Here is an 18,439-nt window from a genome sequence, read left to right on the forward strand (position 1 = left end):
AGAGCACAGAGTGATGGATTTAGTACCAAAATAGGAAACTAAATCAGGGCTGTTTCCAATACCTGCCGGTGGCTTTCTCAGGCTAGTTTATCAGTGAATTAACTGCAGAGGTGTCTGCCTTAACTCATCACGTATTGGCAAGTGGGAAGCCCTCCAGAGAAATGCAGGCTGCTGGATGAGAGCTGAGCTTCATCAGCGATTTAGTGAGACATTTGAGCTTGTGCTTAAACCTCAACCTTCAGTTAAGTCTGAGCATGTGCTTAAAGCGCAGATGCTTGAGTTCCTGCAGAGATGATCCATGTGTATGTTTAAATGTGTTCCTGACACAGCAGGTTTTCTGGTGTTTCCTTCGAGAGCTGCTCCACGTGGTCAGTGCTCAGGGGCATTCCTTCTTTCAAGTTTCATTCCCCATCCCCAGCTCACCCCCTGTGTGCTCTCGTTTAAACCAGGCGCTAAGTGGAGGTGTACTGGTGACACCTATTTTAGATACGTCCTATGGGGCTTTTTGGTCCCCATCTAAATTCTGCTCAACCCTTCCAGCACCGCCAGTGTCCTCGAAGGGGAACCGGTCATGTTGGTGACTTCAGTTTGTTGGCTCCTGGCCACAATTGTGAGGGGGAATGTTAAAATTTAACTAAAAAGGCATTTTCAATTCCGCAAATGTTTCTGTGGATAATAGGCTTTGTAAGGCATTATTCCGCAAATCCTAAATACGGGGTTTAACCTCCTGCTTATTATCCCTTTAATTTTGGAAAGCCTTTCAGGCCTTTAATCTTCCATACAATTATGTTCAGGCTGAGTTAAAAGCACGCTGGTGGCCGCGGTGACACGGATGCTCTGGCTAAGCTTTATCAAACGTGTTATTTAATATCACGTCGCATTTTCTCGGGGGGGGGGCAATCAAACACCACTCGGGGTAAATTCAACTGTTTTGGTGTTTCTTGCTCTGAATCTGGGTGGGAAAGGTGGCACCCCCCGTGGGAAAGGTGTTTGCTCTGGGGACCGGGGGGGGGGTCCGGGCCGCCGCTCACTGCGGACCCGCTCTCAGGGAACCCCCCCGCCCCGGGCTCTGCGGGGTCCCGGGATCCCCCCGCGGGTCAATGGGGCTGCTGCGGGGCGGGGCCTCGTGACGTCACGTCATTTGCATGCGGGCCCCGCCCCCGGACGCGGTCAGCGCTGGCGCCGCAGGAAAGTTTGCAGCGGGGCGGGCGCGGAGCGGGGCCGGGGCCGGAGCGGGGCGGGCGGCGGCAGCGCCGGGATGGACGCGCTCAAGTCGGCGGGTCGCGCCCTGCTCCGGAGCCCCAGCGTCCACAAACCCTCCTGGGCCAGCGGCCGGCACAAGAGTGAGACCCGACCCCCCCCGCGGCCGTGTCCCCCTGCGCACCCCTTGTCCCGCGCCCTCTCTTCTTCCTTCCCGGCTTTATCCAGCTTCGCACCCCCCGCGACCACTCGTCTCCCTATTTGAGATTCCCTTTCCTCCCTCCAGCACTCTTTTTCACGCTGCTTTGCCCCGTCCGCTCTCCTCCCCCTCCTTTTTTCCGTGCGTCCCTGTACCCCCTTTCTGCTTTAGTTCTCTGTCTTGCACTTCTTTCTTCACCCCTCCTTTTACCCGCTTTGCTCCCACGCTGGTCACCCTTTCTCCCGTACCCCGGGGGGGCTCTCCCTGTCCCGGGTGGGGGGTTTGTTCCAATTCCCCAGCCTGGAGCGAGGGCTGGAGCCCGGCTGGCGGTTTCTGGCCTCGTCCCGCTGCTGGCTCCGTCCCGCGATCGATGGCCCCTGGGCGGCCGCTCGGGTACCCTGTGGCCGGGGAAGGGGGGGCCCAGCGCGGCTGAGCCTGCCCGGCCCGCGGGCGAGGTCAAGCGTCTGGGTGTTGCTGATCTGCTGAGACTTACCCGGCCCCGCTGCGCCCTTTCACTGGGATTAAGGGCCTGCGGGAGGCGACGGGGAGCTGGCTGGCGGCAGCCGGGGGGGCTGAGCCGCACATGTGGGGTGCTGCGCCGTGGGGCTTTGCGCAACGTGCCCCATAGAGGCCCTTCGGGAAGCAGCAGCCCTGACCCTGCTATGGGGTGACCTTACAAACCACCCTGTGCCCTTTGCTGCGTGGGGCATCACATGGGATGGATGCGCCCTTGGCCTGGCTGCAGTCACTTGGTTAACGGGAGGACAGTGAGGTGGTGGTGAACAGTGCAGAATGGGATGTATGGAGGAGCATCTGTCTGTCTGCTGCCTTGGGTGCTCCTTCCTTTCTGAAAGCAGCACTTAAACCACCCGGTTTTGTCCTGTGCCAGTGTAATCTGTGGGTGGCATCATCCCGGGCAGCATGGGATGCTCGGAGGGTCCCCGTTCTCAGCAAGGCCTGGAGCTGCCCTGCGCAGGATGCAGGAGCAGTGCCTGGCAGGTCCATCACCCTGTGCGCTCGCCTGGCTGTTTGCTGGTGTCCTCTGGTTCTAGCTGGGATGCGAGGTGAATGCAGCATCCCATGTGTCCTTGGGTTTTCCTTTCCCGCTCCTTGTTTGGGACCCACATGTCAGGCACAGAGCCCTCCCGTAAGCCCTTGTCTCCCCACGGGACCGCTCCCATTTGGCTGCCGTCACTTCGACTTCAGGCCGCGGTGGTTCCTGGCACTGGGAGTGGTGCTGGCTTCGTGGCTGCTCGTCCCGGAGCTGAGTCATGGGTCACCCTGGGGTGCGGCTGCCCCGCAGCCGCCCCAGGTCCACAGGGAGCTGCAGTTCGGCCCCACTGCACTGGGGCAGCCGAAGGGGACTGAACACAACGGGCGAAGCCTTCAGGGACGTGTTTTGTCTGTGGCGTGTGGAGGCTCCTCTCTGGGGGCCCCGTTGCTCCCCAGGGCTGGGAGGCACCTAGGGAGGGCTGTGGTTTGTTGCCTCCGGCACAAAGCAAGGCCCTCCTTCAACACAAGAGTGGCAGATCCTGGGTGTCAGCTCCATGTCTGGAAGTTAGCTCCTGTGGTGTGGTTTCAGGCTTTGAAACACCCATGTGGCTTTCAGTTTGGTCCCAAACTTATCTCTGTATTTAAAACCATTCTTTCCACCCCCCCCAGCATTAAGAGAAGAGGCCGATGGCCTCCTTGGTGGTTTCCAGGGAAGAGCAGAGACTTTGCTGAGACTTCACCCCTGCAATGGCTCCTTGGGGCTGCTGGTGACTGATTTAGCAAGTCTCAGCACATCACCTGGATACCTGCAGCTGCACGTGGGCTCAGACAGCAGCAAATCCCATCTTAACCCCAGCGGGTGGGTGATGGGTAGCACAGGGTAAGGTTATCCCCGTGATGGGTAGCACAGGGTAAGGTTGTCCCCGTGATGGGTAGCACAGGGTAAGGTTATCCCCGCGATGGGTAGCACAGGGTAAGGTTATCCCTATGATGAGGCAGCCCCAACCCCTCCCCTGTGCATGGCTGGGGCTGATGCTCAGGATCAGGTTATGGTGTGGGCTTGGGCACCCACAATTAAGCTGAGGAGCTGATGGATCTTAAAGGGTTGCGAGGCTGAAGCGTGCTGTCACCCTCTTCTGACAGCCAGGTCTCTGCCCCATCTCTTTCCCCCAGCACCTTGTGAAAGCTGTGGTCGCGCTGCAGGAGCCCAGGCAGTAGCTAAACCAACACCCTGCTCATACCTAAACCCTCTCTCAGGGGTGTCTTGGGCTGTCTGGGAATCCAAGAGCCTCTTTGTTGTCTCTCTAGAGCTCCCAGAGAACTGGACCGATACCCGCGAGACGCTGCTGGAGGGGATGCTCTTCAGCCTCAAGTACATGGGCATGACACTGGTGGAGCAGCCCAAGGGAGAAGAGCTCTCCGCGGCCGCCGTCAAAAGGATTGTCGCCACTGTGAGTGTCCGTGCTGGAGCAGAGCCCTGTCTCCTGCTGTTCAAACAAACCTGTCACTGGGGAGTGCATCAGAAGTCACAGGTCTAGAGACTGTGCTGTGCGTCTGCAGGTTTGGGGTGTCCGGGCTGCAGGTCCAGCCCTTCCAGGGCTGAGCGGGCGCCTGGTGGTGTAGGTAGAACTGTGGGCACTGGGGAGCCTGCGGATGGGACAGGCTGTGGAAAGCTGTTGTTACACGTCTGAGCTCTGGCTTCCCTTGATAAGCTCGGGTGACCCTGGGTGTGGAAGAAGCCTTCAACGTGGTGAAATCAGCCTTCCCCGAGGCCGTCTCTCTTCTTGCAAGGCAGGGACAGTGTTTTGAATGTGGCCAGCATGTGGCTAAGAGCTGGCGGGCAGTTCTGGTTTCTCCTTCCTGGGATTTGGAGGGTTGAGAGGAGCAGGGAGCAGGGCAGCTTGCTCCCATTCCCAGCCAATACCACCCATCCCACTGTAACTCAGAGGTTACAGCCATCCTCTAGCATGGAGCCTCCCTGGAGCCCCTGCTCACCGGGCTCCAAGTAAGATTAACACTTCTTTAAGCCCTTATAAAAGGGAATGAGGCAAAGCCCCAGTTGTACAGTTAACTGTTGTAAAGTCAATGGGGTGTCCAACTGCGCTGGGTAATGACGGATCCATGCCTGGCACGTGCTGAGCTGGACAGAGGGAAGTGCTCGCATGGAATGGGAGCTGCTGGCAGAGCCTTTCACATCTGCTCTGAGCAACCAAGGATGGAGCCTTTAAATAAAACCCCTGGGGCTGAGGCCATTGGAGGGGCTGAGCCCGCCTGGGCATGGCTCACATGAGACCACTGGGGAGCGGGGCTGAGGACCTGGCTCTGCAGGCTGTAACTAGCTGGCTGTGTGTTACTTTTGGTCGTGGTTTCCATGTTTTCATTTTTTGGAGTGTGGGGAAAGAAGCTGGGCAGTGAGCTGAATGTAGTCTGAAGGTTGAAAGTGTGAGACTAGTAAATAAGAGAAAGTGGCATGTAAGAGTCTAGTTACTTTCTAAGCTGGCACCCTGATCTTGGCATGGAGGATGCTTTGCCACTGGGGTCTGCCAGCACAGCTTGAAGCCAGCTGCTTGGGAGCCCACATCCTGCAGGACCATCCTGCTCCCGGCACAGAGTGGTGGAGCCCCTCTGCTCCAGAGCTGGCCCTAGAGACAGAGCTCCCCAGGGTGTCACCAAGCACTTGCACAGCTCAGCCAGAACAGCCGCTGCCTCCTGCAGTGGCCACAGGGAATCCTTATGGAGCGGCTGGGCTGGAAGTGTCTTTGCACATGTGGGGTGGGTGGTGTGTGTCCTGTCTCCTAAATGCCAGCAAAGAGCTCTGCTTCAGGGAAAGAAGAGTTTTAGCGAGTGCCTTATCACACCTGGGAGTATATTCTCTAGTACTGACAAGTGCTGTTAACATGCCTATCAGGTAGTGCGTACCTAGAGCCTGTGGTCTGCTCTTGTACCTTTGGATGTATCAGTGTTAAAAGCCTGTAACTTTCCCCTCCCTCTTTTCCTTCCAAAGGCAAAAGCAAGTGGAAAGAAACTGCAGAAAGTGACTCTGAAAGTGTCCCCCAGAGGGATCGTGTTAAACGACAGCAGAACGAACGAGCTGATCGAGAACGTCTCCATATACAGGTGGGTTATGGGGTGCATGGCAGTGGGTGCACACCCCGAGGCTCCTCATCTGCCCTGGTCTGCACCCAGGCTGAGCCAGCGCCTCACTGGCCATCATGTCTGATGGGAAGCAAAAGGTGGGGAAGGAGGGTGGTGGCTAAATTTAAGGTAAATTTACATCATCTGCAGTTAAGTAAGGAAAGGTAAAGAAAGCTATTGTGAGCCTGGAGGTGTATGTGCGGACTGCAGATCCTCAGCCAAGTGCTTCATGGCCCCATGTGACTTTACAACCTGTTTGTGGCTATAGAAATGCCAAAATATCTGGGGTGACAGGAGGAGCTGGACACAGAGAGTGGTGGGACCATCTCTGAGTGGGTGAGGACACAAACAGCAGAGCCTGGGCTGCCCTCCCGTTGCTGGCTGCTCCGCACTTCTGATAGGGTTAAACAGCTCTGGCAAAGAGCAGGGCTGGGGCAGCCGCGGGGATCCAGTACCAGTGTGGGGAGGGCGAGAATGGGTTATCCCATATCCACTCCTCTGGCTTTGACAAGTATTTCATCCAAAGAGGCTGGAGGCAGGCGCAGTCTTGGTGGAACAGAGCTCAGCTCCAGTCCGGCCCTTTCCATCCCCTCCGTCCCTTCTCCCTCTCCATCCCACACTCTGCTTCCATCCTTCACCTGCTGCTCTGTCCTCCTTTGCTAAAGGTGGGGTGGGAGCACTGGGTCGGGGCGCTCTCTGTAACCAGGCTACTAACCCGCTTGCTTTTCTCTTAGTTCAAACTAAGCAGTTGTGCAGAGCTGCTGGTGCTGAGCCCCAGCCCTCCCCAGGAGAGGAACTGCTAAAGAGCAGAGCCAGGATGAGGGTCACTGCACTGGGTAACAGCAGGCAGAGCCACGGGGCTGCGCTTCTTAGACGCTGCCTTCAGTTCACCCCGGACACTGTTAACAGCCATTATAAAGCTGCTCCCCCTGGTCCGTGCTCACCTCCAAGCACCCCCTGATTCAGCTGACTGAGGTCAACAGGCTGTGGGTGTGGGGCCTGGCGCTGCAGGAGCAGGGGACACAGCAAACACTGGTGTCTGTGTGCTGGAGGGGGGTTCATGTCCCCACTCTGCAAGCATGACCTATCAGTGGCAGTCCCAGGGCTTTCCTCTAACACCTCGGGTCTTCTCTTGGGGTTCTCTGTGCACTGCAATGTTGCTGGTTCTGAGCTCTTGCCCAGTCGTGTGCTGGGGCAGGACACGGGGACCATGGCTAAGCCACAGCCACCGAGAGGCATCGGTTGTAACACAGGCTCGCTGCAGAGGCGGGTGCGAGTGACTCTTTCCCTGGAAATGAATGGCCATCAACTATGGAGCTGGTGCTGGGGGTTTCTGGGAGGGCCCTGTCTCTGCTCAACAACTTTCTGCAGCTTTGTTGTCGTCATTAAGAGTGGCCACGCTGTTTTGTGGGAAAATGGGAGAAAGGGGTAAACTTCCGGGTACCTCTTTAATCCAGAGCACGGCTCAGCTCTGGAAAACAACATACAGGCCATTGAGCAGAGGCATCCTCACATGCAACAAGAAACTAATGCAGTGTAACACATTTTGAATGTGGCTTTCTGGAAGTCATCTGGTGGGAACTGGGACCTTCCAGTCCCCTCCTGCAAACTCTGAGGGGCAGTGGGAAACCATGGGAAAACTTTCACCCAAGTGTCCCACTTTCTCCTCAGGTTTTCTTCCCTTTACCCCCATTTCATCTGTTGTGTGCTCAGGGAAGAGGCTTTGCTCGCTGCTCGTGCCTGCTGCTTTGCACTAAACCTCTGGGGCTGCTCCAGCCTCCGTTTGCTGGCTTCGGATGAGATGCTCAGTCCTGCAGCTCCTGGCATGGATGAGCCCCTGGGAGATGGTGGTGGCTGATACTGAGGGACCCACTCGCCTGCAGCAGGGAGCTGAGCCCTCAGTCACAGCCTGGGCTCCCCTGACAGGTCAGCCTGTTGCTCTGCCAGAGCCTTGGTCAGCATTTTGGAGTCAGCCCTGCCCTGGAGAGACGTGGCCATCCCAGGGAGGCTGAGCCTCCTTCCCCACGTCCCCTGTGCTCAAGGATCTCAGAACATCCTGTGCCTCTGCTACTGAGGCTCTTGGAGCCTGAATTTCAGCTTTTCCAACAGCTTTTCCTGGGCACCCCTGCATCAGTTTCTTTCCCTGGTTTGAGATGAAATCATAGGCTGAGGGCAAGTCCTTCTCTCTCCTTGCAAGCTTATCCTCCAAAGCAAATCTTGTGAGTGTCTCTTGTGGAGGCAGAGCATTCGTCAGGTGCAGTCCCAGGTGGGACACTGCAGAGCCTTCACCTTCTCTAACCTGCCGTTCCCCACAGGGTGAAACACTTTCTCTTCTCTCCTGCCCCTGTGCGTGGTGCCTGTGGCTCATGCCATGGATGCCAGAGCTGCGCTGCACTTCTCTTACATTCAAACCAGCGGCATCCACTCCTCTGCTTTGGGAAGGAGTTGCATTGAAGCCTGTTAATACTCCTGTGCTCCCTCTGCCTTCCCTGCTTGGCCCTGGTGCTGGAAGCCTTGGGGTAGGCGCTTCCTGGCGGATGAGAGGAGAGGTTGGTTGATCTCCCTCGCGCAGTGCCCCAGACAAGACGTTTCATTCTGTCTTTCAGGATATCCTACTGCACGGCAGACAAGATCCACGATAAAGTGTTTGCCTACATTGCCCAGAACCAGCTCAATGAGAACCTGGAGTGCCATGCCTTCCTCTGTACCAAACGGAAAATGGTCAGTCCAGAGGAAGAAATGGGGATGTGGCTGTAGGAGGAGGAAGCAGAGAGGGTCTGTGCCGGTGAGATAACAGCTCTGCCCCTAGAGAGAGCGAGGGGGCCCTGCCATGGGGGAGCACCCCCCTCCTGCTGCTCACAGGCAGTGATCCTGGCAGTGCTGCCCGGTGCCTGGCCATTGCTGTCAAGCGGGCATAACTCCGGGCTGGATTCAGCCCACTTGGCAGGTAAAAGCTTTCCTGCCCCAAGGTCTAGGGCAAGGGTGGGAGCACCTGGTCCTGCACCCACCTGAGCCCTGCTGCAGTCTCACCTGATGGGACCCTTCCCTGCTCACATCCACGTCCCCAGGCTGCTGGAGAGGCTTTGGCAGGCGGGAGGTCTCTGGGGAGCTGGCAGCAAGTGCCTAGGGTGCCTGTAGCCAGCGGTGCTGGGCTCGCTGCCCTGGCTCCCATCCAGTGCTTCCCATTCAAGTTCATCGTCTAGTTTTTAGTGGCGTCTCTGCAGACAGGGCCATGTGCTCCCCATGGGGGCAGCACAGGAGACCCCGCTGCGAGCCGAGGATGGGGCTCGGAGCAGAAACCTGTGTATAGAAAACAGTCTCTGGCTCTTGCTTTGAACCCGCTCATGGGGTTTTTTCCTGCTGATTCAGTACATCAGGATGGGCAGGAACCCACACCAGTGAGCTAGAGAGGGAGCAATGGGGGTCACTGCTGCAAGTGAGGCAAAGAGAGCACTGGGGGCCTCTCCAGTGGAGCCAGAGCTGGGGCTGAGCCCCGTCCCCACAGCAGGAGGGGGCTTTAGGGGAAGAGGAAGGGCAGGTCAGACCTATTTGCCCACAGATATCCTTCCTCTGCTGCCTGTTGTGGGGTCCAGGTGGAGGATGAGATCCGAACCCACAGGGAAACAAACCTGAGTGCTGGTGCATTCCAGTGTGGTGGTTCCTGGGTGCTTATGAGCATCCCTGTGCACAGCTCTTAATATTCTGCACTTCTCCCAACTCCTTGGTTGTTTTTTTTCCTGGGGAGAGAATAATGGGAGCTACAAGTTGTCTCCTTTCCGCGGCATGTTCCCAGCCGTGCAGGCAGAGATAAGCCTCGTTCTGCAAATTAGAATTCAAATCTCTCCAGTGCTAAAAGCATTATCTCGGTGGTCCATCAGCTTGGAGCATCTCCCTCCCAGTACAGTTCTCCACAGCTTTTTGTAGCAAAAACTAGAACTGATTGATTTTTTTTTTAGCTTGTCTGTAAAACACACGTGAGGTGATGCCCTGCTCCAGGGGCAGGTCCCTGGATGGGCACATGGCTTCCAGGCTCAGGCGTGTAATCAGTCCGTATTTTTAGTCCTTGGGTAATTCTCAGCAGTAGCGGGTCTATTAAACTTGATTCAGATGTGACAGCTTAAACTGTAAACAGCTGTGAGGAGTTTCATACTTAATTACGTATTTAAGGTTCTGCCATAAAGCGTTTGCACTCCATCAAGGGTGTAAATAGCTCCAGTGTTGGATGAGCTCTCCTGCTTGGCTGGGCTGGCACTACTGGCTCTCCTCGCCCATCCACAGCTCCATCCTCCGGATCCAGGGCTGCCGGCTCCAGTCCCAGCTCTGCCTTTGGTTAGTTTGCAACTTGATAAAACAAGCTCCCGCCTGGAGGCTCCTGCACCAGCCTCGCAGGGTGCTCCTGGTTACCCCTTTGTGCTTCAGCTGCTCGCGAGCTGTGCCTCTTCCTGATGAAACTGGTTTTCGTGTCACACTCATGCACCTCCAGCCGCTTGGGCTGGTTAGGGTGGTGGGGTTTTAAATGCTGCTCAAGCTCTCGGCATGGGGAGGAATGGAGGGACTGAAGGGGAAGATGCTCCTGCTCAGCCCTGGCTGTTGCCAAACCAACCCATGCTGGTGGTCTAAGCCAGCGAGACCCCAGCTCAACTCAGGAGAGCCAGGAGAAGACCCTGGGGTTTCTCTTGTCCTGTCGCATTACACCTAAAGACGTGTCTACAACAAGCTGCGTGTCCTACACGGAGCAGGTCTCTGCTTTCATCCACATTCGATGATCCCTCCCCAGCCAGAAGGGGAGTGCGCGGAGCTGAGGACTGGCTGGATCCAGGTTAACATGAAGCTGCAAAGCAAAACCTCCAAAGGGTTGAACCCCGCATGAGGAGCCGTGGGTTAATGCTGTCTTTCTCACCACTGTCTTTCCAGGCACAAGCAGTCACCCTCACTGTGGCCCAGGCCTTCAAAATCGCGTTTGAGTTCTGGCAGGCAGCTAAGGAAGGTGAGGCTTTTTCCCCTCTTCCCACTCTTTACATGAAAGCTCAAGGGATGACTTTGGGTTTTTTCCCAGCTTTCAAGTGCCTTTTCCCCTCGCCCTCTAAATTTCGAGGCTGCTGTTAAGGTTGATCCAACCTCTGGTGTGATTTAAGGCATCTTCCAGGTTTCTCTTGACAGCCTTATAAATCCAGCCGGGTTTTGGCTGTGCTCCTTTCTTGCAGGTGGTGAGTGAAGGTCTGTGGTACCCAGAGCCCTGCCACTGGCAGGATTTTTGCTTTCACCTTCAATGAGATGATAAAAGGCACCCAGAGCCTGGGCTGCTGTGAGCAGTGGAGACCTGATGGCACATCCTCGCTGTACCCACTGTCCATCCTCCCTAAAAGCTTGTGGGGAACCCCTCCGCGGGCAGTGACACGGTCTCCTCCTTTTGCAGAGAAAGAAAAGCAGGAAAGGTCCATCTTGGAAGGAGAAGGGACAAGCAGCCCCAGCTCAGAAGCCCCTGCACACCCTGACACACGTAAGTCACCAACAGCAGAGCTTTGCTTCAGGCTCAGGGATGAGGAACAGCCTGAGGTCTGCGGGGTTTGCCTTGACCAGGGCACGCTCCTGGGCGGGTTTTGGAGACCAGCGAGGAGCAAACACTTCTGTCATGGTAGAGATGCTGCCCTCAGCAGAGCGCGTGGGGCCAAGTCATTCCACACCCCTGAAATATCTCCTGCAGCCCCTTATACACAGCTGCCGCCACCCCAAATCCGGTTACTTCTGCCCCAGGCATATTGGCCGTAATGTCCTTACGAGCTTAGCGTGAACCCCCACATCCCAAGTTTGGTTTTGGGTTTGTCTTGGACCTGAAACACTTGCCATCCCGTTGGCTGAAGGAGATGGACATCCAGATGCCACTCTGCCTCTGGCTTCCGTAAGGAAGGAGAGGTGTGTGAAAATAAAACCATTAAATATAAACCTGCTCATAATTCAGTGCCTGACCATAGGTCCTCTGCTGCCTCCGAAACACAAGGTGCGTGGCCAGGGAGAAATGGGACAAAAGGCTAATCTCCCTTCCATGCTGGCCATGGAGATAAGAGGATTTGGCACAGAGGAAAACAGCATTAAACTGGGCTTCCTTCCAGGATGGCACATCTCATTTCTTCATGTGAAGGCTCAGGACTGGAGGAATTTGTCACAAATAGTGGCATGTTGGGATGAGTGAGGCCTGGGGCTGCCACGGGTATAGGAAGGGGCTCCAGCCTCTGCCTGGGGGATGCTCCACAGTTGGGGCACTTTTGATCCACCGTTACTGCAGGGTGAGGAGGAAGATTTGAGGCTTCCCTGAAATAACCAGCCTGTGGTGTACCGGCAGCCCCAGGCTGTGAACTGTTCCTCACCCAGGGCAGGATTTGTCCTCAGTCCTATAAAACAATGATGCATCTTTTATAAGACACTGAACCGTACGCAGTGGGCTGAGCTGGGGATATCGCCCAGGGCTGTTCCTGCTCTGGGCTATGAAGCCCTGGGGTGGGATCTGTCAGCTTTGCCTGGGGCTGATCCTGACTCATCCTGAGCATAAGCAGGTATCTGGGAGCTTCCCTGGTGGCTGCTGGAGGGACAAGCTGGCTGTCTCTCCCCTGTGTCCCTGTCAAGAGGTGCCTGAGCTGGGCGTCAGTAATAATTCAGGCTGAAACCACAGTGAATGGAGCTCCTTCCTGCTAAAATTTAGGGCCATCTTGAAGGAATTTGATGGAACCCTTTGATTCCCTTCTAGAGGGGAAGCGATTCCTGTAAAAAGGCTTGGTTTTATGGCATCTCTGCTTTCCTCTCCCTTGTCTCATTCCCTTTCCTCTCTGTTCACAGCAGCAGCCACGGGGAACTTGCTGGATTTAGAAGATTCTGCCAAATCGCCCGTGACGAGCAGCACAAACTCCCCACACTTGGATAACAGCATGTTTGGGCCCAGCTCCTCTGTAAACAACAACGTAGTGTGGGTAAGTGCATGCCCGGGGGTGCGATGCCACCTCTGTTTCCTTTGCTCCAGGTCCCATCACGGGGCTTTTTCTTGGATGAGACACCCCTGGGTTCAGGCAGTTCAGGGCTGCCCAAGCGAGCTGGGTTTGGTGTCCTTGAAACGATCGATCAGTGTTCAAGCACCTCCTGCCTTTCTGAGGCTCTGCAAATAAATGAGCTCGCCAGGCACCCTGAGAAATGCCACTGCAGGTGAGTGAACATTCCTTATCCTCACGCAGCAGTTCTCAGTGGTTTGTCACTTAATTGAGAGACCACCCGACTGTTCTGTTCGGGGGAAAAAATCATTATGTTGATGGCTTTCGTTTCCCGTTCACTAGAACCAGGTTAGATGTATGTTCATTGTTACTCTTATTTTTCCCTTGTTCTTGGTTGTGGCTGTATCTGGTTTGTATGAGCATGATGACTTCTCTAAAGTGTCCTCGGTCATCCGGCTTAATTGTTTCATGGACCACCAACGACCCAGCCCATGTGTCCATCACCAACCAGGCTGGGGCTGATCTTTGAAGCCCCAACCAACCTGGGACCTCATCCCTGCCACATGTTTCCCAACCTGGAAACAAGCTGAATTTTGCTAGAATTGTGGAGAATTGGATGCAAAAGGCCTTTGCCTGTTTTTTGAGTCTGCCAGGTCTGAGCCTGAGGCTTTTCAGGTTAAGCCTGAAGATCAGCTTAAGTCATATCAAATCCTGGAGGCTTATCAGCGCTCTCCAATCCCTCCTTTGTTGCAGAGTTTTCATACTTTACATATTACATTAAGTCTGTGAGTGCATCACACGATTTTTGGGAACAGTCAAGTCTGTCCATAGCAAAGCCCTTGCACTGCATGAGAAACCTTTCTCCTGCAAGCAACTCAAATTGAGAGCAGATCAGAGATAAAGAATCCCAGAGCTGCTTTCAAGCAGTGGAGGTTCCCCCTGTGCTGGTGCTTTCTGGGTTCCTGATCCAGATAAACCCTGAGGGATGCTTGGAGCATCTTGCTGAGCTATGTCCAGGTCCCTCCCTCCAGCAGAAACCTGCAGCACATACCAGTCACATGCCGAGAGCTGGAAGAGCTGAGGGCTGTGGTTAACCCCAGAGGGGGATGTGGTCCAGCTGACAGGCCACATCCAGCCCGTGCAGGCAGTGGGACAGAATTAGCCTGGTTTGGAGATGGTGGAAAAAGGCCGAGCCCCTGCCCCATCCCTGGGCTGTGAATGGAGTGGGGCATCCCTGACCTGAGCCTTGGGATCTGCTCTGAGGAAGCCTGGGCCACCCGGAGTTACATCTCTTACGCTGGGGCTTGTACAGAGAGTGAGACAAAACCTGCTCGAGGAGGCAGATTGCTGAGAGGGCTGATGCTTTAGGCACTCAGAAGTCAGTTTATATATATATACTTTTTGTCTGCTTTGCTGAAGTGTGGAGTCAGATCCCTAAATACACTTTTGTGCGTTCTCTTAGCAACTACTTCTCTCTCTTTTTATCTCTTTAACAAAGGAAATGGATGATGGTCTCGACGAGGCATTTTCAAGGTAATTCTAATAACTCCCTTTACAAGTTCAAGCCACTGGGGGCCAGCCTGGGAGACTTGACTAGTGAACTGGCTTTTAATAATGGTTCTAATCTAATCAGCCACCATGATCTGACCTGGGCAGCTGCCCCATCAGTGCCTCAGCTGTTAATTGAAAGACAGGCTTTGAGGCTGGCTCACAAGCCAAATATTTTGACAACCTTCTAAGGATGGAGGGAGGCTGTATGTGATAGGGAATTCAATTCCCCAAGTAGTCGGTGTGTTCGTTCTGCTTGCTGGCGCGGTTTGAGGCTGTGCTGATGCTGGTCCAAGCTCCTGGCACGGTGGGGCTTTACCCTTCCTCGCCCCTCTGTGAGGTTTGGACTAACTCTGGGGCCTTTTTCCCATCTGTTCCCAAACCAGCAGCAGCTGCTGAGGGCAGCCTCCCTGCTCCACTGGCCCTTCTTGCAGCATGGTTGCATCAGGGTGAGTCTGATGCACCAGTTTTGAATTCACGCACCTGAGCACAGAGTTTGTGGCCATAGCTTGATGTGCCTTAGTGCACTTCCCAATCCAAATGAAGAACTCCCCTGCACACATATGCCCAGCAGTCCAGTGATGTTAAACAAGTCCATTTTCTTTCAGCTGAGCTTTCCTGTGTGTGCTCGTGCAGACAGCCCCTGCAGGGTGATGGGGATGCTTTACTGTACGTGCATCCCAGCCTCCAGCTTTCTGCATGAAGCCACCCAGTCGGGTGCTGCAGAAACCCCAGTTTGGGCAACGAGCTGCCTTGAGTGCAGCTGGTGCAGGCAGCAGAGAGCTGCCAGGCCCCTGCTCCAGCTGGGATGTCCCGGAAGAGGGAGCTGAGCCCAAGGCTGTCACCTCCCCAAGAGCCACTCGCCTCCGCCCAGGTTTACAGCGGTGCAAAAACTGCATGCTCAGCCCTAAGGAAACAGACCTTCGTGTTTTGTTTGGCTCTCAGGAATGATTTACAGCTTCCACTTCCACAGTAGCCCTGTCCCAAGTCGTATTCGATAAAGGGGCTGCTTGAATTTATGTCTTAATGTCATCTGTTTTTCTCACCTCTGTTCCTTGCCCTACTTAATGAAGCAGATGTTGTTGGTTGCGGTGTTTTGTTTTGCCGTGCTGGGTGCTGACTGTCACATCACCCTTGGCCTTGTGGTGACTCAGTATTTGGGCAGCTCATCCACTGGGGCGGGTGCTTCTCAAAGCGTTCCTGCCACAGCATCATCGCTGGACACTTTTCTTCTTTATTAAAAGACGTGTTCAAGCTGGGTCAAGCTGAGGCCGTGCCTCCCTGGATGAAGCATCAAATACTTGAGTTAACCTTTGGCCCTGGGAGAATTGATGCTACAGTGGTACATCTTCACAGAGGTATTTAATAATACAACAATAAATTGGGGCTTGTTAGGTTTTGCAAAACATCTTATGATTCTGTGATTGGGGATGTGCTGAAATGACCTCTTCAAGCTGATCCTGTGGGTAGTAAACATCATCCTGGGTCCTGCTGTGTCTTAACCCACACTGTTAAAGGCTCAGGCTGGGCAGCACAGCCTGTGTGTGCACGCAGCACCATGAAAACTCATCTGTGGTCAGCAGAGCCCTGCACTGAGATAAAACCCAGCTCAGTATGCACCCGCCAACAAGAGCTCAGGGGAGGAGAGCGGCACCGTTCTGCCAGACCATTAATACCTGGGATGTCCAAGCTGTAAATTCCCTGGACGCCTGTAGGGGAAATGTTAGGATAAAGCAGCAGCAAATGTTATGTGCCAGCTCTCCCCTTACTGAAATATTTCATTCCATTGGAGAATTTTGAAATGTGGAACTGCAGCTGGGGTTCAGCATTACGGATGCAGTGAGCATCCAGGCTGTGAACTGCACGGATCTGTGTTCTTACTTTCTGTTTTTCTCCCCTGTTAGACTGGCTCAGTCGAGAACAAACCCTCATGTCCTTGACACAGGACTGACAGCTCAAGACATCCAGAGCGCAGAAACGCTCTCACCAGTAGACTGGAACAAAATAGATTCCAACACAGGCGAGAAAGATGATCTGTTCATGTTTTGAGGTCAGATGCATCTAAGAGCTGACAAGAGAATAACCACTCAAAGTCTATGGACTGAACCATGCTGATCCAGGTGCTGTATGCAAGGGACTCTTCTGGGGGCTCTTCACCAAGTCAGGTGATGTTACAGCACAGTTTAGACCAAAGTTTTAGAAATCTAATGCAGATTTTTGTACCTTGCTTTTATCTAAACCACAAGATGCTCTTGAACATATTTATTCATAACTGTTACAGTTTACATATACTATTGGAAGGTGTGTAGAGCATCTACAGTATTATGTGGCAATATGCCACGGAAGAACCTTCAGCAGTGCCTGTTCCTCTCTGAAAAAAGACTATGCAACACCAAAGTCTCCCTGTAGATACTTCTCTAGACAAAGGTCTGCAGATGCAAATGCAATTGCAAGCACAACTGTTACTAATCCACTGTTTTGGAACACAGCGCCTGCCTACGCGGAGCGGAGGAGATTTGCAGCAGCTGCTAACAGTGCTAAAATCAAAGAGGTAGCAGAGATCTTGCTTTTGTTATGAATGTCTGTGATACTCTCACAGTTGTCAATCACCCCTATGGGTTCTGGCTCTTTCTTTGCCAGCTTTGTATGGGAATTGACACTTTTTTACCCAAAGACTCTATGAAGTTTTGCACTTTAAAACTTGAACTGAAAGCAGTGGTCCGAACTGTCAAGGTAAGCAGTGCCTGTAACTTCTCTTCAGAAGCTATTAACCCCCAAAAAACCCAACCCAGCAATGCTGCAGATCTGTTTCAGAACTGACTGCTCACGTGCACCGTTTCTGATGTGACTCAAATACTAAGGCTCCATTGCACTGTTGGCTTGAAAAGCAGAACCTCCGGGGAGTAACAATTTGTTTTGCTGAAGCGTGTTGAAAGTTGCAGGTTGGGTGAACCCAGTAGCACAATAGATCTGTGTTCTTAGCCCTGCTAAGTGGATTTGGCTGTGCATGCCTTTTTACTGTCTCAGAACCATTTGGTTGTTGCTCACTCAATAGACTGAAATAGAATTGGATTAGGCAAGACCAATACCTGGATGTTCAATTGGCAAGAGCAATTGAACCCTTCCAGTGGTGCTCCAGTCCTCTTCCCCCCGACAGCCATGTCTCCCGCCAGGCTTGGGAAGCTGTCTTCATCTGCTCCTGGAGTTGAAAATAAGTAATGGACGTATAAAGCTTATGCTAATTAAAAGATTAAGTTTAATGATCCTAAATAGTCGCACTGACAGTTTGCAGTGTTTGTGGCCTTATGTGAAATATACTAATCTGTTTTATAGATTTGTAACTTGGGTTTGGAACACTAATTCATTCCCCACATAGCTCTTTAGAACTCTCTTAAAACTGCTTGCAGAAGACAAAAAAACAAGGAAAAACCTCTTTGTCAGCTGTAAGGATTTATTAGGGAACAGCTGAGTGGCTCTGACTAAAATTTGTTCCCCCCCCCCCCCCCCCAAGTGTTATTGTGATAAAGTATCGAGGACTCATGGAGCTGACTCATCATGTCTCTTAATAAAATGTGTGCTCTGTTTATCCACAAAATTGTGTTTAAAGCAAGTTTCCATCTTGCAGCTCCTGTGCCCGTGACTTGCTGATCATATGTAGAGCAGCAGTCTCGCAATTGAAGGGGTTACTCACAGTTTGTCCATGTTATAGAGACATGAACCTATCGCATCAGCACAGCCAGAGCCATGCAGAAGTGGTTGTAGCAAGCGCCTTGTCCCGACCTCGAGGAGTGGTGATCTCCCTAGGGAAGAGCTTGGGCTGTAGGAATGGCCCATGAGCATTTCTCTGTACATTGATCTTTCTCCTTTTCTAGAGACTCTAGGAGCATATACTGAAATGCACAGTACTATAGATGTATGTATATAGTTTTTTAAGAAAACCTTATACTGTAAAGAATATCTGTACTGAGGGAAATAAAAATTCTACCATTTTTTGGAGTGTCTGTGCTGGGAGACTTCATTTTTACCATGGTAATATGGAGACGCCTCTGTATTTCTGACTGGTTGAATCCTCCGTCTTCCTTGATGCATACCAGTAAGCAATGGGAAACATCCACGGGCGGTTTCTGGCCGTGGGAAAGCTGTTCCAGGGCCATCCGGGTGGGAAGATGACTGCAGCTGGACACTAGGCCACAGTGCTGCCTCCAGGAAATGCTTGTGGAACTGGATGTGGCCACACGGGATGCACGGAGGGATGCACAGCTGCCTGAGCCCCTGCATCACTGGGTTGGCCTCCAGGTAAGGGTGTGACAGTGGATGAGAAGAGGGAGGTTGGTGCTTCAGGCTTGTCTGCAGATACACACAATGGTGGTAACATCAAAGCCCAAAA

The 18,439-nt window shown here is 53.5% G+C and overlaps 1 protein-coding gene across 8 annotated transcripts; it reads left to right on the forward strand.

The window, feature by feature from the left end:
- Positions 1-1,168: 1,168 nt before the first annotated feature.
- LDLRAP1 (low density lipoprotein receptor adaptor protein 1) lies at positions 1,169-18,048 on the forward strand. Of its 8 annotated transcripts, XM_030504452.1 has the most exons (10): positions 1,173-1,343; positions 3,701-3,843; positions 5,397-5,509; positions 8,134-8,248; positions 10,442-10,514; positions 10,944-11,027; positions 12,359-12,489; positions 14,003-14,037; positions 15,262-15,394; positions 15,957-16,091. In XM_030504452.1, the coding sequence occupies exons 1-10, from the start codon at positions 1,259-1,261 to the stop codon at positions 15,990-15,992; spliced, it is 948 nt and encodes a 315-aa protein (XP_030360312.1). In that variant the 5' UTR covers positions 1,173-1,258; the 3' UTR covers positions 15,993-16,091. The 8 variants fall into 8 exon arrangements, with proteins under 8 accessions (XP_030360314.1, XP_030360312.1, XP_030360313.1 ...); XM_030504454.1 differs by lacking the exon at positions 15,262-15,394 and having other exon boundaries at positions 1,169-1,343; positions 12,362-12,489; positions 15,957-18,048; XM_030504453.1 differs by lacking the exon at positions 15,262-15,394 and having other exon boundaries at positions 15,957-18,048.
- The last annotated feature ends 391 nt before the right edge of the window (positions 18,049-18,439 follow it).

This window comes from Strigops habroptila, chromosome 12 (genome assembly GCF_004027225.2).
Source record: "Strigops habroptila isolate Jane chromosome 12, bStrHab1.2.pri, whole genome shotgun sequence".
Lineage (NCBI taxonomy): Eukaryota > Metazoa > Chordata > Aves > Psittaciformes > Psittacidae > Strigops > Strigops habroptila.

Bases quoted from the DNA above. Each gene is read 5' to 3' on its own strand.
- LDLRAP1 (XM_030504450.1), top strand. From the start codon at position 1,259: ATGGACGCGCTCAAGTCGGCGGGTCGCGCCCTGCTCCGGAGCCCCAGC. The intron at 5,510-8,133 runs GTGGGTTATGGG...TCTGTCTTTCAG, and splicing joins GAGAACGTCTCCATATACAG to GATATCCTACTGCACGGCAG. The intron at 10,515-10,943 runs GTGAGGCTTTTT...CTCCTTTTGCAG, and splicing joins CTGGCAGGCAGCTAAGGAAG to AGAAAGAAAAGCAGGAAAGG.